Genomic DNA, 27,747 nt, shown 5'->3' with positions numbered 1-27,747 from the left:
CATTCCCTCTAGCCGAGGAGACAGAGCGCAGTCGATAGCTTTCTGCCCTTCCGTTGCTACCAAGCACATCGAATCAGTGAGACAACGGACAGACCTTTCCACCGAGTCCGGCCATGGACGAACAGGCGGGGCCCGGCGTGTTCTTCAACAACAATAACAACTCTGTTTTACCCGGCGGTGGGAAAGGACCGCTGCCTGATGGCGACGCTGGGGAGGCGGCTAGGGCGCAGTACAGTATCCCGGGGATCTTGCACTTCCTGCAGCACGAATGGGCCCGTTTTGAAGTAGAGAGAGCACAATGGGAGGTGGAGCGGGCCGAATTACAGGTGAAAACCACCACATTTTATGTATACTCGACCACATATTTGTGGCACTACCAGGGCATAGTGCTGCTTCTGTCTACTAACTCGCGTTGAGTTTCTGTGTTTGATTGTTCTGGTTACCAGGCTAGCCTGTTAGCTTTAGCTCAGGAGCTAAAAGGAGCTGCAGCGCCCCCCTGACCCGACTGCACGACGACTGTTGGCGACCTCTTTACTGTGACTGAAACCACTAAACTTTCTTGCTGCCATTTAGGAGTTGGAAGAACGGCTTTAGAGTAGCCTTATAGGAAAATAGCTCTACTCAAACGACCAACCGATAGCTACATTAACTAGCAAAGTGGTTAATGTGTGTGCAAGAACGTTGTGTAGAAACATAGCGGCTACCTGCCTACATATAGCTAATTGTAACTTATAGCACACCGCCTTGATTTGTATTGCATTTTATCTCTAAACCCAGAAAAAATTACGTGGATGAAATGTAGTAGTTTTCTTAAGTGCTTTGGTCTCTTGAGAGCTGTCAGTGCTGACAGCACAACACAAGAGACTGTGGAGTTAGTATGTCTTGTTTATGAATCTTATCATAAGCTAGCTGCCATGTCACTGCCACTCCTGAAGAGAAAATCAAAAATGCTATCTGCTATATGTGTCTGTCTTTGGAAAAGGTCGCAATGCTTTTAATTGGTCCACTCTTTTGATAGTAAATCTGACCCTTACCTGGTCAAACTACTGACATATTCAACTATTTATTAGATATAAGAAAGCAGTAGGTTATCCTGCTGTGAATTAGAATTTTCTAAAGGGAAACCTGACACTAACTGGGAAGGTGGTTAGTTTGCTTAAACTAGAAGTTAATGTCTCAAATGCCCAAGTTCACTCTGAAATCCTTGTTTTGTTGTGGTTTCCAGTCCAACTAGAATTTTAACTTTCTCGCTGTATGTATCAACCTTTATTCATTTTCCATATTTGATTGTGCTGTGTAGGAGTGCTGTTCCAGTCATTTTACTGTATATTTACAGGTGAATGAGTTGTTGGCTTTTTTTGGCTGGCAGGATGTCAAAGCCATATAACTGGTATATTTGTTGTTTTAACTCATCCTAATTTGAGATAGAAACTATTATAATCAGCCTGCATGAGAAACTCGTCATACTTACTAATTAGCTACAACAGGGAAAATTACTTTGGACACCAACAGACCATGCTTTTATCCAGGATCTGAGTAGTAGATTCTTACAGCTTATTACTGTGTCCATGCCCAACGTCTAGAAGAAAATTAATTTTTTCCCCCATCAGTTTGACCCATTTATGCGGCCATAGTTGTTGGATCATAGACGAGAGCCAACACTGAGACAACAGGCAGCTCCATCGACAGACTGACCTCAGCTAACAAAGAGACGAGAGGGAGACACTGCATTGTTTTTAGATCGGTGACGTATACCCTGCTCAGTGTAGTGGGGTTTTGACTCATCTGGCCCGTGTATTACGCTTCCTGTCTGCTGTCATGAAGCAAGCTTATCAGCCAGGCAGCAGCAACTGCAGCAAAGCAAAGAGAGGTTGCTAAATGGCTTATTGGGTGGTTTGTTTGTGGCGGCAAAACAGTGCGCGCTCAATTTGAGTTCTTGTTTTGTTGCACCTAACCTCAAATGTGAGGCTAGTGGATGCGTAGAACATAATTTAAAACTTCTGGCTTACTCATAATTGCACTCTAATCACTGTAGCACAGTACCTATCTGAATAGATGTTTCAAGAATTCATTCTCTGTTTTGTTAGGCTATCTGTTGTCTCTCTTTTAATATCTTTCTGTGCCAGTGCTGCACTATAATGGAGGAATTTTGAAAATCCACATAGTATGTAACCTTGTTTTGTCCTTGAAGGATGTGTACATATTGCAACCATATACAGTTCTTTTACCCATAGAAGGTATTGGTAGAAGGGACCACAATGAGGAAGAAAAGATAGAAAGTAACTTAAATGAACGTAAATAGACATGTATGAATAATGAAACGTTCTAGTGGGCATAGAGCCTTAATGGAAGATACCATGCAGCATCTTTTGTATGTTTTTTTTGCTGCACTCTGCAACATGCTGCTGAAATGTTCTTCGTCATGTCCACACATTTGTGTTTTGTACTGAGAGAATCAAAACTGACATGTTATCTTGCATCTTTTAAGAAGGTTACATATATGGTTTCAGATATAAGCCCATTAAGAATGTACATAAAGCAATTTCACAACTCAGTGAACACTCTCCTCTCAGGATTAGTTTTTTCTTGCTGGTTGTGTAGACATTGAATGGAAGACAGTTGAAGCTGTGTCTTGCGTCGCTGTTTTGGAGGAAGGCGAACCCCAGGGCTTGTAGGAATGTCGTCCAGCCAGCCTGTTAGGTCATGCTCAGAGCCACTCCTCTCTCCTGCAGCAGCACAGAAACTGTACTGTACATGTCCAACTTGTCCTGCTGCTGTGCCGTTTCTGTGAAATGTATAGGCTGCTGTCATTCGTGATTAGACTCCAGTTTAGTGGTCATTGAAAATCAATTGATTGACTCAATCAAGCTTGCTTGGCTAGTGATAGGTTACAGCTCTAGTCAGTATGTTGTCTTGGTAATGAAAGTGAGTAGGGATTCAACTATTTATCAGATAAGCAATTAATTCTTTATTCTTTAAATTGTCAAGAAATGGTGGAAATGGCCTTTACAGGTCTTCACATTGCTCGTTTTGTCTAACCAACAGTCAAAAACCCAAAGACATTCATATTCATGTTCATATTATTATTATTATTATTCATGTCATAAAATTGTGTCATCACAATTTCCAAGGTGACATCTTCAAATGTCTTGTTTTATCTGACCAATAAAAAAGACTTAAATGATTACTTGATCATTAAAATAGTTGTTGATTCATTTTATTTGATTAAGTGACTAATTATTTCAGCTCTAATTAATTGATTATCAATTTGGTTTTTGATTTATTTCCTGTTGAACGACTGAACACTCAGAGTCACTTTACTTTTGGCACTGAAACTGGGTGGTGGGTTAGCCCAATTTGTGTGGGTTTAGTGTGATTAGTGGCACACGCCAGTCAGTGTATTTTTAATAAACATTGTATACACAGCATGCTGCCATTGACTTTAAAGCGTTGTTCAGTTGGGCAGGATGATAATTCAGTCATGTAGCAATTATCAGTGGAATTGCATTGTGTTTATGTAGTTGTTTTACAATTTCCTGTTGTCCAGCAAATTGGAATTGGAGAACAAAAAAGTTTTTGCTTTACATGTCTGCAGAGATTTATGACGTAAGTAAAACAGTTAATTGTATTGAACTGTGATTTGATTATTTTGCATACCTTTACCATATAATAATGTATATCTATCAGAAAAAAAAATTCTTATTGATATTGTGGTATTGATTTAATTGCACCCTGCCGTACTGATTAGCACAGATCTTTTCCAGGCCTGATGACTGAGGTTGTGTCGAGTTGCGCCCTGTACAAGCCAGGCAGTATTCCAGTGTGCTTCATCAGCCCTCCAGTTATGGGGAAATCCCTGCTCCATTGGGTATCTCCTTGCCAGAAGTATCTGTCAGCAGCCATAATTTGACACCAGGAGAAGGTTGAAGGTGACTCAGGGTGTAAGGTGGCTCTGTGTGGGTGCACACTGAAGCGTGGACCCACTTATTTTCACTGGATTGAAATGTCTCTTGTATTTCTAAAGGACAAGCTTTTAACATGAGCAAGATTATTATGTGGCTCATGTTATTTGATTACTTTCTCCATGTCAGAGAAGGCTGCAGCAAACTGTGTAGCAGCCTAGAATTAGCCTGCCTCAGTTAGATGACTTATTACTGTGATCTCATGTTTACTTTTACTAATGGCAAAGCCTGAGGCTTATTTAGCTCAATGGTGCGGCAATAAGAAGGACTGAACCACGCACAAACATACACATGCATGTACCGTGGCATTCAGAAATGGGTGTCACCGTCATTCCTCAGTCGATACTACATCCACCCTCGAGCTGCAGTTATTTTTGTTTGCCCTCCCAGTGTGCGCCTCAGAGTGGGAAAGTACATGCTTCCTCACCAAGAATATATGTACGGTTTTCTCAATGTTGCTCTCAGATATTGACACAGAAACCTCAGGGTCAGGAAAAAAGAATACCAGTTCACATAAAAGCTAATGCTACACAACTGCTCACATCGTTTCTCACGTAACTAGGGTGTAGATCACAAAGAAACATCTCCATCCTCAGTCATAGGTTTAACCTCCTAGGACCTGGCATCCACATGCGTGGACATCACATTTTGGGTTATACCATAATACTTAATTCTGCTTATATGGAAATTCAAAATTGTCCCCGTATGTGGACCTACATCATGTCAACAGATGATGCTTAGTTTTTATACTTATCAGGTCCCAATAAGCCAAGATAGCAAAGAGAAATTAAGATAGAACTTGGGTCTTAGGAGGTTAAGACAGACTGTGGTAATACTCACCAGAAGCACCACAAAGACAGTCATTGCAGTGTATATCAAATGTTCACTGTACAGATCATCATGAGTAGTTTAAAAGGGTTTGTGTTTTTCCTGTGAGAGAACCTGAAGGGACCCTTGTTTTTTAACTAAAGCCTGGTCCTCTGAGCTTTGCTCTACTGTCTCTGTTGGAGAGCCTTTCTCTATGCTGTAGAGCTGCCCTGTTGGCCTCTTAATTCCCTTCTCCTTCCTCCATTCACACTTACAGCCTTCGTCTGTCTACGTGGGTGTGCGGGACAGCTGCCTGGTTGTGCCACAAAGTTGCCTGCCTCCCCCACTTTTACAGTAAATCTGAGGTTGCCTCGACAAGTTGTAAATTGGTGTACTCACCAGATCAAATGGTGAAAATAATTTTGTTTTTCTGCTTTCAAGTAAATGTTTAGAGTGATATTTGTTGTCATACTTATAGATATACTATGTCTACATCTACATATAGATTTTAAATATATCATGCAACATGGTTCTTTGTGGATATGGACTTTGATTTATTTTTTACATTCACGCATATATTTAGCTGGTGGGAAACTTTTCCTTTCATTTCATTTTTTGTTTACATTAATCCAGTATTGGCCTAAGTAATAGAATTTTATTTGACATCTTTTTTGCATCATATATAAATGCTTAAGTATTGGGGTGCCCCAGTGACCCAGTGGTTAAGGTGCCAATCATGAAGCACAATGTCGCTGTTCAAATCCGGCCTCCTTTTAGTGAATTCTTACTACATAAATAAAAGGAATGTAGTCAGACCTACAATTTGAAGGCTTTTTACAATAGTCTTTGTTAAATGATTTTCTCCCATTTCTTCGCTCTTGTGAAGCTGATGTAAATGTTGTTTTCCACATGGTTGTGCCAGGACCACACCTTACAGTCACACAACCTATTTGTCAGAGAAAATGCTGACGTTGAAAAAGTCAGCTCTTTGCCTGCATACAGTATGCGAGTGTGTGCATGTGCGCCATGAGCCTTATGTAATATTAATGCACCAACATGGGATGCAGCACCCTTGTCCTCAAGAAGCCCAACACACTGCCTTTGCTTGCACCCCCTGTGAGGTAGCACTGCAGTGTCAACTTGACGTGAGCCGTGTGACGGCAAAGTGTAAAATGGAGCTCAAGTGGAAACTCGTGATGGGATGAAAACAACAAATCTGCAACTCTGACTGTGAGCGATTTTAGATGAAAGGCACAGCTTGGCTCATTCCAGATAACTGAGCAGAAATCTTTATTAAATCCCAGTTTGAGCAGCTCACTGTCTCACCCTGACCCTCCAGAGCAATCCTGAATCTGTGCCCGTGGACATGAGCAGGGTGGATCGATGTGCAGTGTCTGCATTTGAAGGAGTGAGCTCCAGCCAGTGATTGCAGGTCCTCAGCATTTCACAATGTAGCTCACTGCTTCTGTGGCACACGAGGAGCAAAATGGAGCAGTGGATTAAGCTAAGCAGTTTGTTTGATACTCCACAGTCTGTCAGTCTGATGATTGTATAATACGAGCACATACTGATTAGTATGTAGCCTTTTTTCAGATGCTCTCTGAGACGGAATGTGGTTGTGGAAAGACGACCAGTTTTACCCTCGCCATCTTGAGCTGAGGAGGAGGTGAAGAGACAGCTGGATGTGAAACTGGAGTTATTGAAGTTCTTTAGGAGGGTAGAAGGATGATGTCAACCTTAATTTTAGAAATCACAGTCACAAATCACTCCGTCGCAAATAAGGGTGGGTGGAATGATGTTTACATTATACATTTGTCTGTCATCAGAAATGTAGCTCTACCATTTATGTGGGCAATGTTACAGATCAGTGAGCTGGTCTGCTTTATGGCAGTATTGGATTTTGTGATTTTTGGATTTGCCAAAAAACGATCTATATCCAGGTTATCTGCTGGTCTCAAAAAGCTTTGAATTCAGGTTCCTTAGATGGTAATAAAATAAGTATTGCGTATTTTCTCTTTCCTGCTGTAGGCAGTAATGTTGGTTATGAAATATGTATTTGTATTTGATTGTGAGCTGTTGTTAGCAGACTTAGATTAACTAAACATTTCAGCTATGAAGTACTGAAAGAAATTAGTTATAATAATACATAATTTTAAACTGTAGAATTGCTTTTCCATCATACTTTTTATACTATACTGGCTAGTTTGACAGTGAAACAGGTATCAAATTTCATTTTATATGGTATTAAAAAGGTCTTAAGCCCTGAATTTAACTTGGTGAAGCCTGCAGAAACCCTGGTATCTACAAATGATCTATTAACAGTTTCCACAAAATGTATTAGCATATATCGTGATGTATAGCAATATTGTGATATAAAATTACATTAACTGTGATTGAGGATTTCATCCATATTGCCCACCCCGTCAAATGATGCTGCAGATCCAGCAGAGAAGCAACAATCTCTTGAGACTGCTTCACTGTCTGTATTTAGTACGTTGAAGTATGTGTGAAGCCACCTTTGAATGCCTTTAATTAAATTGATTTCATTGTATTTGAGGGAGAAAAGGGATGAAAATAAAATTGGACATGGACAGTCTACACAACTTACAGCATATTTTGTGAGGACAGACTACTATATGTTAATCATAGGTTTGCATTCAGATTCTCACTTACAAAGATAATGAATTTTCTGACCACAGACAGAAGCCGTTTAAAATATGTTGTTTGGTGTAAATATAATCTTTGAAGTGATGAGTACATGTACCAGCAGTTATGACTGACAAATGTTATTGTAAGTGGCCACAAGTATTCAAGATTTAAGCTACCTGAAGTGAGCTATTTTAGCCAGAAAGACGTTATGTTGATCTGTGAACAAATAGGAAACACACTGCTGTAGCCATGTTACAGTAGTCCCCAGCAACTCTGTCTTGCTTCAGTTGTTTTGCTGCCTTTTTTGTCTCTGGCTACTAGTGTAATGGCATGTGTGGAATGTACTTGGCTAGTCATCAGGTCGGCCATCATGGTGCTCATTGGTTTGTGGTAACTGTGCGAGTAAACCCGGTGTTCGCTGAAAGAAAGGTTGTTTGCATTGTAAATGTTGGATTTACACCAGCCCCTTCCCTTCTTCAGCTCTGACCGTGGCCGAAGGGCCAGTGTGTGTGTGTGTGTGTGTGTGTGTGTGTGTGTGTGTGTGTGTGTGTGTGTGTGTGTGTGTGTGTGTGTGTGTGTGTGTGTGTGTGTGTGTGTGTGTGTGTGTGTGTGTGTGTGTATAAGCCCTGAGGTTGTATGAGTATCCAGTGAATTTCCTTTACAAATGGAGTGAGCTCTGTCTTGACGCTCAGATGTACTGGATTTTTCACAGTGTTCACTCTGTCTAGATTAAATAGCCGCATTGTGTTGTAGATGTTGTTGGTGATGACGCAGAACAAGTCTGGGAGAAAACATGTCCAGAATTCGCAAATCCCAGACTTTAAGGTCTTGTCTGATTTATAAATAGTGGGGACATCGGGTATAGTCATCATACATCCATTGACTGAAAATTCAAATTCAAAAGACCATATAACATTTGGTGGAATTGTTTTCCTCTCACTGCTGTTGTCTGTGTAATCCACTGCCAACAATGTGTGTGTAACTTTGTCAATGTCATGCTAGTGCGATGACACTAAAAAAATGAATAAAACTGTTTTCCTGCTCAGATTGAAATTAGTAGTGAAACAACCACATTAGACTAACTTAACTGGCATCAACCTAAATGGCTCTGAAAAGGGACATAATGTCTTGTTACTTACCATAATTGACAAGAGCTGAACTTGTTTTTATGTGTTTCTGTCTTCAAATGTGTCTCAAATTGTGATTAAGTTGAACTGGAAGCTGAACTGGAACCATTTTTCCTTATTTTCCTAATTTAATTAAGAGTAGGAAATTGACACCCAAACTAGGGCTGACTATATGCAAAAGCAGAAGGTATTGTGACCAACTTTTTTTTACCTCAGCTCAAAAGAATTAAGCCAGTGGCTGGTGTTTATTTTCCTCTCTAGCTATTAGCCTGTCCCTTCTGCCTCCTTTTCCTGTCTCTGAAAGGCCCTGCGCTCTAGATGGATGCCCCATGCTACATGTCCCTTACTCAGACGACTAAGGAGCCCTTATCCAGCAGCCCAATAATGCAGGCAGTGTGAGGCCGGGAATTAAATGCTTCCTGTGTCTCTTTATGGCCCGAGTTGACTCATTGCATTCCTCCCAAGGTTAATGTTTGATGGAGGAGAGATGGCGAGCCAGAGATTCACAGAGCTGCACTCTTCTCTATCTCTGGCACTGCAGGACGCCAGGGGGTCCCTGGGCCAGCGCTTCATGTGGATAAGGAAGTGAATGGTTGCTCGCTATATAAATTAACGCAGATGTACAGTTTCATCCAAAGTGAAAAATGAGTCAATGTGCAATCTCTGTCTGTGACATGTGAGGTAATTTGTTGAGTGAGTCCAAGTTAACAACCTATCAAGCTGTTCTTACACTTTGTCATCGTTTTGGACATTCTTGAGGTAGGGCTTTACTGTGTGGCCATGCTTTAGCTCTCAGTGTTATAAGTGAGATATTTTCTCTAATTAGTTTTTTGCTGCCTTTCTGCTCAGCGTTGTTTTAACTGAGAGATCAACTGTGTTCAGCTGGACATCAAGAGACATTTAATGGAAAATAGCTCTGCAATTAGCCTAATGAGGTATTCGTAGGTTTTGCAGTCCAGTTGCATGTGATACACTTTCAATGTCCCGAGGCCATGGTCCTCATTGATATTTTGATTGGAACCACTTTAGCCAGAGTAAGTTATTTAGGGAGCCGCACAGTCTGGCCCAATCCAAACTGATAATTTTCCATATGCAATATTTTCCTAATGCCTTATTTGTGCTCCTTTATGTGCCTCCTCTCCCATCCTCCAAAGCAGATCCCTGCTTTATTGAATTTAAGCAACTTGTTCATTAGTCGTCATCTGCACCACTTTTGTCCTCCTGTCACATCCGAAAACCTTCTTTTCAACCCACCTACTAGGACAAATCAATATTTTTCATCAGATAGAAAATAACTTTTCTCTATTCATTGTCTGCCCTGCTCCATGTTACCGTAACTGAGCTGATAAATGCACCAATGGCCTTTTTGTAAAGTTTAACCTGTTTTGAGAAGTGGGAAGTCAGATGCATACTAAATACTGTTAACATCATGTCAATCCCAAACGCATTAGTATAGGTCCAGCGGAGGGTAGATGCACATAAAACAGGGTAAATGTGGAATTGGAGACTGTGCAGGTGTAATAGGTAGAGTGATGTATGTGCTGTGCTGACCCACCTTTCCAGAGCTTCAATTGCTAGCATGCAACTGTTGCCAACTGAACTCGGTGCTGTTTACACTGTCGAACTGAGGACCAGTACCCTAAATCCTAAGGGCACTGTAGCTCTAGTCGGCAGGTTGTTATGAGTTCCACTGTGGATGGTAAGAAATGCTGTTATTAATACGAGGCAGATTGAAGTGCTGTCATGACTCATTGTTGCAGGCAGCAGCAGCGCTACTTGCTATCCGTGTGAAACTGTGATCCGGCCCACTCAAACTCGCACCATCCTCTGCATGTCGAGTGAAATGCAGGGAATCAAGTCAATATTCATTCCCTTTAAGATGTTTAACGGGTGGTGGAATTTCAATCATTCCCAAGGGAAAACTGGAATTGAAGTTAGACAGGAACAGTCTGCCTCGTGGTGCTTTTCCTCATCCTTGTTTGCAATGATCTACCATCTTGTTGCCGCTCCTCTGTATCTGTTTACCGTTTCAGATTTTGTTTGCCATTTGTGTTAATCCAAAATAAGATTTAAACATTGCAATCCAGTTATTCTTTCATCTTCTCCTAACCACAGGCACTTAAATCCGCCTCTTATGCTCATTGTCTCGCTGGTGATTTTCAACAACTGAGATGGACTTTAAAGGAGAGTGTAGTTTTGATGAAGTGCTGAAGTGGAAACAACAGCGTGCTTATCCTCCTTTTTGTAAACAACGCAGCCTTTAGAGACTTCAGCAGCCTCTAGAGTTGTTTGGCAACTCTTCTTGCTGTAACCCCTAAAATACCAGACTCACTTTGTGGACAGATTTAGTTGTGTTTGGTTTTGGTTTCTCTCTGTTCCTCAGACTATATGTAATAGAAGGCAATACACTCTAAGGAAAAATATAAAGCTTTAACCAGAACAAAAGTTATTTCATGTTTATAGCACAACTTAGGTGATTGTCCTACACAGCCGCAAGGCAGTGACTACATATTTGGTGATAAGTGAGTTAAGACTAGAATATGACTTTTTTATATCCGCTTTACCATACAAAAATGAAGAAAAAAACACACCACGAGATATAACATTTACAACAACACAGCTCTGCTTTTTTCCTTCAGGACGCACATTATTATCAGGAAGAAGACTGTAAGTCCCTCCAAGTTAATGCTGTTAACTTAACTTAAATACATCCAAAATACCTTGAATAAAAAAAGCTGCATACTCTCACACACCTTCTCTACTTTTTTTATGTTTGTCAGATAATGACCCTGATCAAGATCCGTTAGCTTAAGTGTCTGTTATGTTTCATTTGCAGCTCAGTGGGAGAGTGAGTCAAAATATAATGCCCCCCTTCTTTTTATTGAATCTAGAATCAATTGTGAATTGAATCGTGAGATTGCCAAAGATTCCCGGCAGATAAAGCAGTCCTTGTGAAAGCTAACTAGCCTAGCTTAGATCCCTTTAGATTGAGTATCACAGTATAGTATGATTTTATCAGTCTTGACTTTTTCCTTTCCCTTTTTTTCCATTTGTAAAGCAGAATACTTAATTATACTTAATATATTGTGCCGATTACAATTGTACAATGTCTGATCCTGCTGAAAGATATATACAGTCTTGCTTAGTGTGGGACCTGCTCTGTTTGATGTATCTGCTGCAGCTCATGTACTGTACGCTTCACTCTCTACCACTCTCATTACAAGTGAGCATGTGTGTAAGTGTGTGTGCACACTCGCATGTGTGTGTGTGTGTGTGTGTGTGTGTGTGTGTGTGTGTGTGTGTGTGTGTGTGTGTGTGTGTGAGTGTGAGAGATACCCAGCAATGTAATGTAATGCTGACTCAGACTGAGTGCGTCGACAGCTGCTGCGTGTTACTGAAGAGAGACAGTGATGTACAGAGGGAAGGGATTTTAGAGGAGGGAGGGGGAAAGGTTTGTGCGTGGGAGAGTGTGTGGGCTAGATTAAAATAGAATAGTACAGATTGGCTTTTTATTTTCCCATCATGCCACGCATATTGATTTGACATCATCCTATTTCAGTCTCGACAGAAGTAGTTGTTCTCAGATGTTGCCTCATCGAGGTTGTCTTTGAAGTTAAGTCTTTGTTGCTAGCTAGCTCATATTGTAAGATGCCAAAACACCGGAAACATTGTCTCTATTTTTATAGCAACTGCTGTAAATCTCTTACTACTTAAAAATTTGACTTGACAATCCTATTTTTATGTTTTCAGGCCCAAATCGCCTTCCTGCAGGGGGAGAGGAAAGGCCAGGAGAACTTGAAGAAAGACCTTGTGAGGAGGATCAAAATGCTGGAGTACGCGCTGAAGCAAGAGAGGTGAGTGCCTTGACACCCACTGCTGCTTCAGCCCACCCACAACACACACAAATACCTCAGCTAGTCTGCAACAACTGCAGTGTTTCCATGTTTTTTGCGCTCCTAAAATTAAATTCCTGTTTCTAAGAAATATAGAAAAGGAGAACATGGCAGTGGGAGATTCTCATTGGTCAACAAATCAACATCTGCTGCTCCTGCACAGAGCTAGCACACTCCAGAGTGCAGCTCTCTGCACATCTTTACTCCAGAGGTTTTATATAATGTGTAAAAAGGTTGCTAGCGTTTTAAAAGAATTTCCGGCCTCCTCTTGTTTATATTCTGTGCGTACTAGTCCGATGTCTCAGCTGGTGTCAGCAGAAGCAGTAATGGAGTGAGAGTGCCAGAGAGATTCCCCCGAGTCCAGCTGGTGTGATGTCTGTGGACGAGAGCTCGTGTTGGCATGAAGGCTTTGTTTGCTGTCGGATGCTGATGACTCTGCACCGTGCTCAGTAGAAGGACGGGAAAGGAGGAGAGAGGAATTCTCTCTGTCGCAGCTTTCTTTCTCCAGTAAAACAGGAGAATTACATTGTCCTCATTCTCATGTGTATTAGCCCGTCACAGTCACACAAAAGGTCCCTGTGGTAGAGGTGGTGATGCACTTTGCTTTTCCCTCCCTCCTTGACGCATGGCTGCACCCTAGAACAGAGATATATTGGTGATTTCAACACGTCTCTATTAAAGTGACTTTAAGCCATCCAACATGTTTTTCAAACGGACTCTGAAGCAGAGGCCCTCTCCAAAAACTGCAGCAAATAGTCCTTATTTATTTTGGATACATGTAAATCATTCATTTTTTGTGTTTCTGTCAACACAGCTCAACTCAATTCATAGCTCAGCTTAACTAAATTTTAAGGATAATTCCAGTTTATTACAAGTTGGGTCGTAATTTTGTAGTTTTGGCCTATCGATGATAACACATAGTCACCAATGTTATTGCTGAAAAAAAGTCCAACAGGGCAAGAAACACGAGCAGTCAGACCGTCAGTTGTAAGTGTAAAATGATTACCCAAACTATCTGTTATAAACATCCATCCCAGTTTCAGATATCCTGGTCCAACTTTGCCACAATACTGTTAGTTGTGTGCATAGTTTTCCTGTGTGATGAGGGATTATTATCCACATTTCAGGTGCGCTCAGTTTGACCTCTAAATGAAGTGGTTTTCTTGTTTACAACTTACAACTCTGATCGTCTGACAGCTTGTGTTTCTTTCCCTGTCAGACGCTGTAATAAACCAGAATTATCCATCTGTCATTAATCAAATTATTAGATGTTGCTCACATTTCGACCACTCCCTTGCAGGTTGTGATTTAATGGCTCCCTCTCTGTGTAGCAAGGCAATGCAGTTACTTTCTCCTCCCTCAACAATAACCACAGAGGAAGTGCTTAACTGCTCTGTGGCTGACAGTAGAAGACACTGGTTCTGTTAGACAACAGTGAGCTGGGAATGTGTGGAATTCTATGAATGCAAAGCATTGCTGAAATGAGCGCTGGCAGTCAGCTAAGTCCTCCCTGGATAAGTAAAGGTGAAGACTAGAAGATTGAGTAACAAATGAAAAGGCTGGCTGCAGGTATCTTATGGGAGATTGTCTAGGCTAATGAGTGCCTTAACACAACCAAGTTAGACAGGTGTGCAAATGGGTTAGTGCGTATCGTTCCTCCAGTCAGCTCAGAGGTTAGATACATTGTACCTACAACATCATCATTAGGTTTTTTAAGCATGGAATCATCCTCCGGCTGTTTGTAGTGTATATTTATCTACTTTTCTCCAGTGAGATCAGTGCAGACTTTGCATCAGGAGCAACACTTAACCCAGGATTACTATCACTTTCCCCGGTTGCTAAGCAACAGGTCATGTCTCCAAGGGTATCTGAAAGCAATATCAGAAATGGCTTTCTGAATGTAGGATGTACCCAATTTCAAATGAATTTGATTTGGATGGGGGTTGCTTCCTCTGGATCACAGAGGAAGAAATTGCATCTCAGCATTGCAAAGGCCGAAACAGACGGAAGCCATTGCTGTTGTATGCCATTTATATCAGTCATTTATATAGGTCTTTTTTGTGCAAAAAAAATCACTGGTTACAGCTGGTTTTCTTAGTCCCCTATGATAGTAAATGTATTATCTTATTTGAATATCAGACAAAACAAGCATTTTGAATATATCAGCTTGGGACCAGGGAAGTTATGATGGGCATTTGCACCATTTCCTAACAGCTAATAGAGCAAAGTGATTTAATCAATAATAAAAGTAATTGTTACAGTAGTTTCGGCCCTGTTCCCCCTATGCTATCTAAAAAATATTCCTTTGAATGTTGATTTCGACCATGCTACCCTACAGCTGAGCAGACAAGTGAATCTGTCTAACAAGTGATCGTGTTTGTGAGAAGTAGAGCAAGTTGTGTTGGGATGACTTTCAAAGCTTATGCAGATGCCACGCATAATGAGTTTTTTAAATAGCTTCTTCTCAGACCTTTTTGATCAGCCCTGTTTGCTTATTTGTCCGCCTCCAACTTGTTTTTTCTTTACTTCCAGAGCAAAGTACCACAAGTTAAAATATGGGACAGAGTTAAATCAAGGTGACATGAAGCCTCCGAGCTACGACTCTGGTAAGTCTATCGTGGCTCAAACAGCCAACTCTACCTCTTCATACTAAATCACTGTGATTGTTGAGTTCACATACCTCAAGTGACAGGACTGGTACGCATGCGAAGGCTGCATTCATGTTGAATCTTGTTGGCCTCAATAGCTTTCTTCTCAGTGCCCTTTCCTGAATGCTGAAAGAGTGGCGTTGTTTGTTACGGATGTACTGAACAAATATTGAGCTACTTAAACAGTCAATGAATAACAAATGGGATCACATTGCTTTAAAAATAGTACAGATTGAGAGCATTCATGACGGTACATGTAAGAAAGAAAGGTTGAGAACAATTGTACATTCACTTTGATTTCTGATGAAGATACTTGCACTATTAAGGCTTGATTCACACTTGCCTCTAGTGTATCTAGTCATGCAGCCATGCAGATAGTTCTGGTTTTATTTGCCCAGGTTTGGGGATATCTGCCATGGATATTTCTGTCTCCACCCAGATACAATGGAGTTGAATTTAATTGAATTTGTGGTGAAGAAACAGAAACAGTATTATTCTATGTAATCCACAGAGCTGTCAAATGGATTATTTCCTTAGTAGAAAGTGAAAGTTGTGAGTTCTGTGGATTATCCAGAGTAACATCATTTCTGGAAGGAGATATCATTGAATTGTTTTTATGTAATAGAGCAGAAACAGTTAGTCGAAAAATGTATTGTCAACAGAAAATTAATCGAGAAAAAAAATGCCAAACATAACGTAGTTTCAGCCAACACGAGCGGGAGGTCCTTAAGAGCTTAGAAATATTGGACATTTGAACAAATATAATTCAATGGTAACTCCACCTGCTAATGAAGATCGTGCGATGTGACCAAAAATCTCCCGGAGAGCTACTGAATTGACGTTGTGGTGAGATTTTATCAACTGAGTGAGGTTTTGAGCACAATGATCCTCATCAGATATCTTAAAAACTCTCTGCATGGCTAAATACCACTACTCTATCCACTCAAACATCTAAAATGTTGCCCTCACTTTTTAGTGTTCACCATTACAGAACCTTATTTTAACCTTGTATCAGTGCTCTACCTGTTTCTCGTTATATTATTGTCATTAAATGTTCAAGTCCTCTGCCGTCATTAAGTCAGATTGCGACATTTCCTCTCCCCTCTCCTCATCTCTATTCATGAGGGCTGTTCAAAGCACCCGAGCCCTTGAAGTGTTGATACATGAGGAGAGGTGAAGGGGAGAGGTGTTAGGTGGAGGGTATGGAAGAGGGGGAGATGAGGAGAATGGGGGGTGGGGTTGCTCGTATGGTGGCGCACCTGCCCGCTCCTCACCCTCCTGAATTAGGCATGACCCACTTTTTGAGGCTCTCTGCCCCGCCAAATCAACCCTTCGTCACACACCACTTACAGACACACTCGCCCCATCTTATTATCACGTCTCTCTGCCCCACACAAATTCCCAGCTGACTCGCCAGCGAAGTGCTGACATTGTTGAGCATCAAAGTGAGCTTTGAATCTCATCATTGTTTTGTTTTGTCAGGGCCATAGACCGTCATAAAGAGTGTGTGTTGTTCTGGATGCTGCAGGCACACACACACACACACACACACACACACACACACACACACACACACGTCATTGCTCTTTCTAGTATGTCATGGGACATGGTTGGAGCAGAGACCAGCCATTTTGGAGGTGTCGGAATACATCATTAAATATCAAATGTCTTGTTTTAGCATCAAGAACAAGCCGTTGCTAATGAGTTTTAAATCTCTTCTCTGTTTCTAGTATTGTGTACACAGTTTTAATAAGGTAATTATTACCTACTGGGGTGTAAATATTTGGATTGAGGCTAGTTATTAAAGTTGCACATGTTGACAAATAATAACTGGGGTCCAAATCCAACCATGAACTACAGTAAAAGGTGACTGGGTTGGTACTTGCAGCTGTTTCAAGAATGTTTGGTTATTTTTACAATAGAAGTGTTATTTCACTGGTACAATTTAAAGAGAAGCAAAACCCTCTACTATTTAACTCTAATCCACTGTTGACTGACTGAAAGCAACTAAGCGCTGGATTTGTGTAGTTGCCAGGATGCCGTGATGCAGGAATGTTCTGGTCGTGTTTACAGAATGGAAATAATGTCAGAGGCTGTGCTGTTTGTGGAGCCCTGATTTATGTCCTTCTCTTCTCCTCCAGATGAGACTAACGAGAACGAGTCCTCTGGATCGCTCAACAATCAGCTGTCCTGGAAACAAGGCCGTCAGCTCCTCAGACAGTAAGTCCACATGCTTTAATCCTTCTGTGACAGGCTTCAACCCAGAAAAGAAATTTATCGAAATACCAGGATGTTGGCAGGCCCCTAGTTACATTTCTCTGCAATAGCAGAGTCTGACTTGTATCGGACTAACAGCTTTTAGGAAGTATACTTTTGTGCCAGAAGTGCTGTGTCCCAGAAAGAACTGTGGGTAAGAGCTCCCTCACATGGGCAGCAGCAGTCATTACCTGCTCTGTGTTTTGTTTTGTTTGCTCCGATGTACCCAGCGGGCTCAGGAAAGTTTGGTTATCATATCATCCCACTCTGCAGTCAGTCTGTATAAACGGCCTCCGGCCTCTAATCCCAGACGCCATCAGGCAGCCTCACAGATCATCTGCCCCAACATGCTGGCTGATGAGGCAGCCAATTTATTCTTGACTCTGTGTCAAGGGACAGATCAATAATGTGCTAAGACACCCCTCCCTTTCAGTCAGTCACCCACTCAGATTGCTAGAGCTTCTTCTGCATCCCTACAGGGTTGGTGTAATATTTGATGAGTAGCTCATCTTGCCTTAGCAGAGCCGATACTGTCAACTAGACAACTGCCAGAGGACATGACACTTTTGACAGTAACAAGAACTCGACTCTTCCTCATCTCTGATCATATTGAAGTCTTTGTAGTAAATAAACTTATTGTCACCTGTATTGTAAAGAAGACTTAATTTAATGGTCCTTTGCAGCATTATGACTCATTTACAGTGTCTCTGCATCTTCTAATCTAAAACTTCCTCCATACTACATTATACATATTAATGTTTGTAATCCTTTCACAATAGATTACACTTTTAAAATTGGGTTAGACCAAAGGCAACCAGGTTTAAGTTCATTTACCTTGTTCCAGGTACCTGCAGGAGGTGGGCTACACAGACACCATCTTAGATGTAAAGTCCCAGCGGGTCCGAGCGCTGCTAGGACTAGCCGGGGACGGAGGCGGGAAGACGGGTGAACGGACCAGTACTGAGCCTTTGGTCAATGGGACAGACACATCAACAAAGGGCATGGGCACCAGAGGGTAAGTATTCTCCTCTAAAGCTATCTATAGACTGAGCGATAAAATAAATATTACAAGTTCATTACGTGTAATGCTGTGCGGGATGTAATAATAAACTCTCTTGTTGCGCACCAATATACAGATAGAAAATAGACAGAGAGAAAAAAAACAGATGGAAGCAGAGTGTCAACTAGTGTCATCCATCTGCGCCGGTCTCTTGTTTTGAAAATGCAGCAAAGCAATAATCAAGCTTTGGCCACAGTGCACACTGCAGTTACTTCTGTGCATTGAAAAACCTCTAGAAGAAGAGGAGAAGGAGGAGGTTGTGAAGGCGGTTGTGGCCAGAGCAAAGAGAGCATGACATGAAATGCAGATTTGACAAAGTGAGATTGAGGTAAATGATTGATGAATGATTTTGATTGATTGAAGTAGCATAACGCTAGCTCTCCAGTGGTTTCTGCGTCATTTAATGTCATAGTCTGATTGGTTGGTCAGTCACACAGTGGGATTTAAATTGCTGACACTGTCACAGTTTTGTCACAACCTGTCTTTGGCTGCCAAAGCTCTAAACCGGCCATCGGTGGGTGTGTTTGACAGTCTGATCTACCACCACAGCTATCGATTGACGACAAAGAGACGACCATGAATTTTTGTCTGGAATGGCCCAAAATCACACAGTGTTAAGTGGCCTTAAACACACACCAACGTTTGCTACATGTGTGTTGCACCTAAGAGTGATGGATCAGTTCTGATACTGTATAATGTTTTTTTTCTGTAGCATAATATGCTGCTGTGATGGTGGAAACAAAAAGCCCACACTAACTTGAAAATGTAAGAGTTGTGATAGCAGTTAAATATTGTTAGTGCAACTGTGTGGTAATGCATGCATGCATCATTGCTCTTCAACAGGAAAGCTGAGCTCTCTGACACTAGCGCTGTACTGGAGGCCTTCAAGTTCATCGAGAATGCAGCAGCTGAGTTCAGTGATGAAGATGAGGAGGAGGATAGCGATGGGAAGGACAGGACTCATGTGGAATCCAGGACGGTAAGGAGACAGTCTGCCCTCACCTTCTGCGCTCACACTAAGTTAAATAGATGTTGTCTTTGTACTATAAATAACAGCCCTCAATATTTTCCCCAGATCCTGAGGAAGAAGCCCTCATCGTCAACATTGCCGGCCAGTATGGACACCAGTGAGGACCCTGACACAGAGGAGGCGCTGAAGGGCTTTGACTTCCTGTCCAGCCCTGACGAGATGGACACCTCGCCGGAGTCCAGAGGCAACGGGGACGGCACAGACTGGGGTGAGTCATGGATCAGTCAAGAGAGCAGAGTTGGAAGAAAAGTACTATCTAAACACCACAGATACAGTTAAAGTACCTACAATATGAAAATGTTTATTTATTTTCTTTTGCACAATGTTGAGCGTGATTCATTTTTGTCCACAAATGTAATACAAGTTTCAGAGGCACTGAAAATATTGCTAATTATTTTATGCTCTAATCTTATAATTTGACTTTTTCTCATAGTTTGGTGACTGTTCATGGAGTACTCGTCATTCACATATCATGCTGTGGTCATAAATCATGATGTTTGGAGTTTCTCTGTTTAACCCATCGTTTGTGATCTCTTCCACTGTGTGTTCCCATAGCTAGCCTGTGACCACAATGTCTCTTCCACTCCTGTGTGTCGTAAAATCAACCTGATTCCCTTTGAGTCTCATTGGGCTTGATGTCATGCTGAGGTGTTTCTTTGTTTTTGAACATGGGCTTGAGTCAACAATTTGATTCTAACAATTTCACAGTGAGGATTTTATGATTTAGATTTGTCATGACTCAGAATCCAAATGTTCAAATGAAAGAATTTCCCATATGGCATTAACTTCCCTCCCACTACTCTCGCTCCTTCCAATAGAAAAGACATCCTATAAAGATTAAACAAGATGGCTGTGAATGCTGCTCTCGATTATAATGATATCCCTGTGGTGGAAGTGGCCTCCTTAAAGAAAACATGCTCATCTCAGGTCCTAACGGCTACTACTCTCCTGGAGGCTTGAGAAACCTCCAGGAGAGCCTGAGAGAGGTCCCTGCACCTTACCCACCCTGCCAGGCCTCTCGGGCCTCGACCAGGGCAGTTCCTCAACAGCCTCTTGGTCTGGTTTTGTTCCCCCTGTTTAGAGAAGGACGAGCAAGGCCCCATTTCTGAGGCCTGGGACGTGGACCCGGGCCTGATAACCAAACTCAAGGAGCAGTACAAAAAGGAGCGCAAGGGGAAAAAGGGGGTGAAGAGTAAGTCCTGTCAGGCGTTGCTGCCTCCCTCCTACTCCTCTCTCTGTAGAGCCTGACTTTCCTGAGTTCAGCCAAAAAGCCTCAAAACAAAAACAAAACATCTTCGCTGTTTTATCTCATCTCCTTCTTTAGCTGCTCCTTATTATACCTTCTACTTGGCATTGCTCTCTCCTCTTGTCTGTCATTTCATATCGAATGTCTCCGCTGTCTTCTTGTAAATGCACTGAACATACGAAACCTGTCACCTTTTATTTTCCTATTTCCCAATCAAACTGTAACGCTTGATGCATGTCTTTCTGTCCAGTTTGACTGTTTTGATTTATATTCAAACCTGTCAAATATCAGCACTAGTCTCCGCAGTCATCTGTTTCTGACATTGGTATCTTCTCCAGTCATAATAACGTAATGATCACCAACTTCACCCTCATCTGTCAGCCGTGTTGATCCTACTGTAATAACTCATTTTGCTGCTGTTGATAGCAATTAAAGGCTTCTTCAGTGACTCAGTGAAGTGACTAAGCTGAATACTACTACTCTCAGAATAACAGCCCACTTCAGACGTGGCCTCATTCAGTGGCTGACAGCTCTTTACATTTATGAGTTGTGTATTGCTTCTGTTTTTTCTTTTTTTTACTGATTGAATCATGAGATCAACATTTCTTCTCACTTTCTCCTTCGTTTGATTGCGACACCACTTTTTGCACTTTCTGTTTTTTCTCTTCACGCTGTGTCGGTACGTTACCACTTTTGTGGGTGTGTGGAGAAAATCATCAGGAGATGTGTTAGGGATTTTCTTCAGGCAGTTTTTGCCTGTGTTTCTTTGCACCAGGGTAAAGGTTTTATTCTCAGGGCCAATATGTGTTAAAATGCTTGAATTAAAAAAATAAAATAAAAAATCAACAACCATAATTGGTTAAATAAATGGTTCTGCCTGGGCTGTGACCTCACAAAATCTTGCTCTATGTTATGTTACTCTCTCCACACAGCCCACATCTCACATATCTTAAAGATATAAACGTGCCTCTTCAGTTCATCTAACAAGGACTCTAGTGCTGACTTCCCGTCATTTTTTCTTCTTTTACATTATCATTTATTAATTTACTTTCTTTCCTTTCAGTGCTGCTTTCCTTCCATCTTCTGTGTTCTCTTTTTAAGCTTGTACTTATATACTAATAAAATATTTTTTTATTTTCATATTTTTTTTCCCCCTCTGCTCTCCATCACTGTCTGTTTGGTAACACTGTTGGCCTGACTTTTTAAACAGGGCCAAACCGGTCCAAGCTGCAGGACATGCTGGCTAACCTGAGAGATGCAGAGGATCTGTCCCACATGCAGCCCCCATCCACCCCTCAATCCCGGCCCAATGTGGCCCGGTTCAATGAGCACGACGGGAACCGAACAGAAGAAGGTGCTCGAGCAAAATCACCAGTCGATTGTAGCAATCAAGTGTTTACTCTTTTGTTAGACTGGCTTCCAGTCCCTTCATCCTTGTCTAACTGTGTCTACAGTGCTTGTATATTTATTCATTTGTTCTTTCCACAGTTGATGCGCTGACCTTCCCGCCCACCTCAGGGAAGTCGTTCATTATGGGCACAGACGAGGCCATGGAGAGCGAGCTGGGCCTGGGGGAGCTTGCTGGACTCACCGTGGCCAACGAGGCCGACAGTCTGGCATATGATGTGAGTATGAAGAGGCAGAATGGATTTTAGGAGCCATGGGACCATTTCACTGGGGAAAACTTTCTAGTCATGTAATCATTGTAACCTCATGAAGAATAGCCATCCCATTGTCCTCCTCTAATCTGCAGCTAATGTAGCGAGTCACATCACACACTGAGAACTTGCCATTTGTGTCTCAAACAGCTATTTTTATAGACCGTCAGGGAAGCAGCTTTGAAATTGATTGTTTTTTTGTTTTTTTTACAACAGTAATGTCAAAGTCACATGGCTATAAAAACACACCTGAGTGGGTTGTAGCATGCTTTTTTAAGCTAGGCTGATTTTAGTGTGATAGCAGGCTTTTACAGAAAAAAGTGGTCAAGGGATATTTATCAAGGCATACAAAGAACTGGCATTAATGAAGAAACGGCATTAAAGAAAAGTCATAAAGTTATTTTTAATTACAAAAAATGTTCACAGTAGCTGACTGCATCACATAATTACAGAAACATATTACACTACCTTCTGGGCTTTTTAATCTCACTTTTCACTCCATTTTTTATCCATTAATGTAATTCCACAAAGCTGCTGCAACTCATTTTAGCACTACTGATTATATGTAATAAAGCTGCTAAGACTGTTAATTGGATGTTGAGTTCTGATTAGATGTCCTCTCCTCAGATTGGCAACAATAAGGACGCCATGAGAAAAACATGGAACCCCAAATTCACTCTGCGGAGCCATTTTGATGGGATTCGAGCTCTCGCCTTTCACCCCGTGGAGCCCGTACTCGTCACTGCTTCAGAGGACCACACGCTCAAGATGTGGAACCTGCAGAAGACCGCTCCTGCCAAAAAGTAAGAATGTCTCCAAACTCCTTTCCAGTACAACCCAGACCAATTTCTGCTGTTGGTCGCATTTTTCTTCTCAGCCAAAAGGAGCTAAATGAAATTTAATGTTGTAGCGATTAGCTGTCCTCGCTTATCTGCTCTGTTAGAGACACTAATACTCAAACAGCAGTGTGTTTGGTTCAGTCTCTTTGTACCTGAAGCAGCAGAGTGAGCATCACCAGAAAGAAAAGCTCTGTTGTTGATTGCAGTCCCATAAGGAGGAATGCTCGTCTTTGTTGCTGCGCTATCACACGATTCAGCCACAGGAAGCTGTCCCCATGTGACAAAGAACTGACAACACTCTGCTCCACAAGACTCATTATGTCACGTCACAACTCTGCAGCCCACACACAGTCTGTAGTGATGTGTTTATTTTTAGAGGCTGAAGTCACTTTAGAGTTGAGGGTATTGTGAAGAAGACAATGAAACAGCATGGTACAGTATGTGCAACTAATCAGTTACTGGTATGGAAGCAAATAAATCCATTTGTGGCTTTGTGCAATTTAGCGGCAATGATTTTGAACTGAATCATCGATGTATATTAAGTTGGCACTGCTGTTTGGTTTTGTACGTTACATTAATGAACGCGTTATTTGTCCACAGGAGTGCATCTTTAGACGTGGAACCCATCTACACTTTCAGGGCCCACAGGTAAAAACACTGCACATGAATAAACACTATTTCTCTGTTGTGTTGGTTTAACAGACGAGATGTTTTGATAATTCATTATTTGAATCACAGGGGGGCTGTACTGAGTGTTGTGATGAGCAGTACAGGCGAGCAGTGTTTCAGTGGAGGGGTTGACGGGACTATACAGTGCTGGAACACCCCCAACCCCAACATCGACCCCTATGACTCCTACGGTAACAGCGTCATGTGTTTTTGTTTGAATCTGATGATTTTCTAATCTAATCTAATTGTGGTAACTGACTTGGGTTGTCTTGTAATTTCTGTGACAGACCCATCAATGCTGCGCGGAGCGTTGTGTGGACACACCGACTCAGTTTGGGGTTTGGTGTACAGCAGCGCACACCAGCGCCTCCTCTCCTGCTCTGCAGATGGGACCGTGAGACTGTGGGACGCCAACACCACCTCCCCCGCCCTCGCAGTATTCAACGAAGACAAAAGTACTGACTTAAAGCTTGTTTCAAGACTTTTTTTTTTCTAAATAATAGAAATGTTAACATAACATAAATGTATCTGTCTTTCCATGTACAAGACCTAGGAGTTCCCTCCTCAGTAGACCTGGTGTGCAGTGAACCAGCCCACCTGGTCACATCCTTCACAAACGGGCAGATTGGCCTCTTCAACATGGAGACGCGGCAGCTGGTCCTCAGTCTGGAGTCTAATTTGGAGCCAGGTAGGTCTGCCAGCTGAAAGGCTGCTTGAAAAAGCAGCATTTAGACCTCCGATCAGTAAAATGCTCCATTGATTTCTGGGCTAATAATAATAAAACATATTAAGGTATAACGCTTGTTGAATTCAATCGTATAGCTGAAGTAGAGTCAGTTAAGTGGCATCACAAAATATGGCTCTTGAGTAACATCTAGTGGCAGCTGTAGGAAAGTAAATCATTAGCAGTTCCTCATGTTTTTCTGTTTAACAATTTCAAGCTCATTGCCAGGTAGGTCACTGATACAGTACTTCAGTTTTAAGACCTAATGGTGCATATCATAATATTTCCAAAGATCTGATTTTTGGTGCCAATGATGTCATTCATTCCCCCTCCTGCTGTGTGATTTCTAATGTGCTCGTCTGTTTTTAACCAGGCGCTCCCTGTCAGATCAATAAGGTCCTCAGCCACCCGACTCTTCCCATCACCATCACTGCGCAGGAGGACAGACACATCAAGTTCTTTGACAACAACAGCGGGAAGCTGATTCACTCTATGGTGGCTCACCTGGATGCTGTCACAAGCTTAGCTGTAGACCCCAATGGACTTTATCTCATGTCAGGCAGTAAGTACCTCTTAACAAGTGTCTCCTTGTGCTACGTCTAACATAGCTGTTTCCCCTTTTTGAATATCAGCATAATAGTTTTGTTTTTTTTATAATGTTATAGTTATATAAGTGTTGATATGGTGAGTGTTTTTTTCCAACCACTGTGCGTCACAAAATATACTTTTTTCAGAGTCTTGAAAAAAATCTTCATATGTGGAAGTACAATATGTGAACAGTTTTTGTGTAACAATAGCAATATTATTTGTTTTGGCAGTAGGTGAGCAGGTGTAATTGACTAATTTTGTCACAGATAATCTAAATGGGACCGGGAACATGCTTTATAAAGCACAATGTCACTGAATTTAAACACTGGGTTAGTCTGATTTGTTGTATTTGTTCTATACTCATCCATAACCAAATATACCAGACTCATTTTCACACTTTCCTGAACACTGCTACTACAAGCTACCCCTTAAAGTGAACTATCATAGGATGGTTTTATTTTACCTTTAAGTCTGAAGCGTCTTCAAGGTTTTCCCAAACACCATATGTGCTACAAATGGAAGTTTTAGGACAAACTGGTTCATGCTCACAGTTACTTATTGCACTTCCTTTGCATATCACAGTAAGTTACATTTTTGAATTGCTGTTCCCCTCGTACCACTTGTAACTCACCATCTCCTCTGCAGGTCACGACTGCTCTATCCGTCTGTGGAACCTGGAGAGTAAAACCTGCATCCAGGAGTTCACGGCTCACAGAAAGAAGTTCGAGGAGTCGATCCACGATGTGGCGTTTCATCCGTCTAAATGCTACATCGCCAGCGCCGGGTCAGACGCTCTCGCCAAAGTGTTCGTATGACGTGGAGCTGCGTCTCTCCCTGCAGCCCCGCTCGCTGACTCAGCCTCCCATGATCAGGGACCAATAGAGACACAGGAGGGAAAGGACCTTCAGGCATGGGTCCAGTCCCACCTCTCACAGCCCACTGGTTTCATGTCGGACTGGTAGACTATGTAGCCGCTAGCCTCAAACGGGCCATGACTCTCCATAGAAATGTTCGGCAGGGAGGGCAACCAGGAGGAGAACTGCTCTCTAGTCCCCCATCTACCATCCAGGCAGGCCTGGGTGTGACCCTCCACAGCGCCCCCACCCCCCCCCTCCCCCAAGACAGACTAACACGTAACCTCCGTAGCTAGGAGGCTCAGGACAAGTGTTAAAGAGTGTGGAGTGGAGAAATGAGGTTTCAAGCCGGTCTTCTGCCCCTGTGACTTCACGCTGATCCCAAATCCCTCTTGCCCTCGACCTTTCCTCTCAGACAAACCAGGTCCGGGCCCTTTACTCCAAGTCAGGTTTTGTGTTGTGTTGTTCCAGAAATGTGGGGTACTGAAGGCTCGCTGGATCTGTCGTGGAAGCCTCTCACTTCTGCTTCTCTGCTTCCCAGACTGACTCTGCTTGCTGGCCTGCCTTTATTTTCCTTTTTAAAACACGTATTGACAAATGTGCCTTTGCTTTAAAAAGGTCTTGAAAAATGTTATTTTAACAAGCTTGTTTTTGGGGAACAGGGAGGGAGGGGACGGCGGAGAAACGGAGCTGGTTGTCACAATGTTGTCAATTTTAACATTGGATGTAAAATTACAAATGCTTATAATAAACAAAATATATATTCAGTCTTAAAATTTACTGTGCAGCGTGAGATTGAGTGCTCCTTTTTGATAAGTGTGGTTGGGGAATCAATTTTGTGCATTTCAGGGCAAAGCTGTTAGATTGATACAGACCATTAAATATAATGCCTGTTTGTTAGGTTCAAGTAATTGTACACTTCAGAAGTAAGATTACAAACATATGTGTCCAAAGTAAACCATCTTGGTTATATAATTGCAATTCAAACTTGGTTCTAGATGTCCATTTTAGGAATAACTAATTGATTTTGGCCAGTTTGCTCTTGTTTGAATTGAATGGCTTGTACTGTATGTAGTTTTCCCCAATTGTGTGGACATGCTCGACTACAATGTGATGTATCATGTCCAGATATTTACAGTAGTCCAGTGTTTAGCAGGAAATTAGTGCAGTACTGTAGGACTGTTGAAATAATGAGTTAACCATCCAACACTGAGGGAAGAGAAATGTCCTGCAAATTCCAGTTTACTGTAAACTGTGAGGAGGAAAAGATCCTGGGTAACAAAAAAAAACATCAATCAAGATGTTGTACATGTAGAGTACAGCTTCAAATGAGCCATTTTCTCAGTCACTGGTTTGTATATGAAAGTATGTTCAAAATAAAACCTGCTGTAAAATGTTAACCGGGCTCTGATGTTGGTCATTTTACAAACGTGAAAGCTGTTTGCAACTCGCAGATACCAAATGTGGTCGTCGGTGCAGATCAGGGGTTTTCAAAGTTTGACACTGTGCGGCCCCTTTTAGACAAAATGGAGAAAACTACCATGGATTCAGTGAGTTACGCTGTGGGCACCACAGCACTGTACACACCACTTTAACTTATGTCGAATTAGCTATTAGCAGTCAATTTGCAATGTACCCATGGATGCACAGACAGCTGTCACTGGATTACTTTGATCCTGAACAAAACTTAAAAACGTGATGATTCGCAGGCAAGTTCTGAAGTTATGAGAGGCATAA

At 41.8% G+C, this 27,747-nt stretch overlaps 1 protein-coding gene across 2 annotated transcripts; it reads left to right on the top strand.

The window, feature by feature from the left end:
* Positions 1 to 23: 23 nt before the first annotated feature.
* On the top strand, positions 24 to 27,410 carry LOC139294053 (striatin-like). 2 transcript variants are annotated; one of them, XM_070915825.1, is made up of 17 exons: positions 24 to 326; positions 12,296 to 12,399; positions 14,971 to 15,044; positions 17,228 to 17,306; positions 18,187 to 18,357; positions 19,246 to 19,381; positions 19,478 to 19,640; positions 20,514 to 20,624; positions 21,889 to 22,032; positions 22,167 to 22,303; positions 22,964 to 23,139; positions 23,776 to 23,823; positions 23,914 to 24,035; positions 24,132 to 24,299; positions 24,392 to 24,532; positions 24,942 to 25,130; positions 25,802 to 27,410. In XM_070915825.1, exons 1-17 carry the CDS (start codon positions 114 to 116, stop codon positions 25,969 to 25,971), a joined length of 2,346 nt encoding a protein of 781 aa, XP_070771926.1. In that variant the 5' UTR covers positions 24 to 113; the 3' UTR covers positions 25,972 to 27,410. The 2 variants fall into 2 exon arrangements, with proteins under 2 accessions (XP_070771926.1, XP_070771927.1); XM_070915826.1 differs by having other exon boundaries at positions 24,392 to 24,544.
* The last annotated feature ends 337 nt before the right edge of the window (positions 27,411 to 27,747 follow it).

Source organism: Enoplosus armatus, chromosome 12 (genome assembly GCF_043641665.1).
Source record: "Enoplosus armatus isolate fEnoArm2 chromosome 12, fEnoArm2.hap1, whole genome shotgun sequence".
NCBI lineage: Eukaryota > Metazoa > Chordata > Actinopteri > Centrarchiformes > Enoplosidae > Enoplosus > Enoplosus armatus.
Note: the sequence above shows the minus strand (reverse complement) of the source record. Positions and strands in the feature narration are given on the sequence as shown.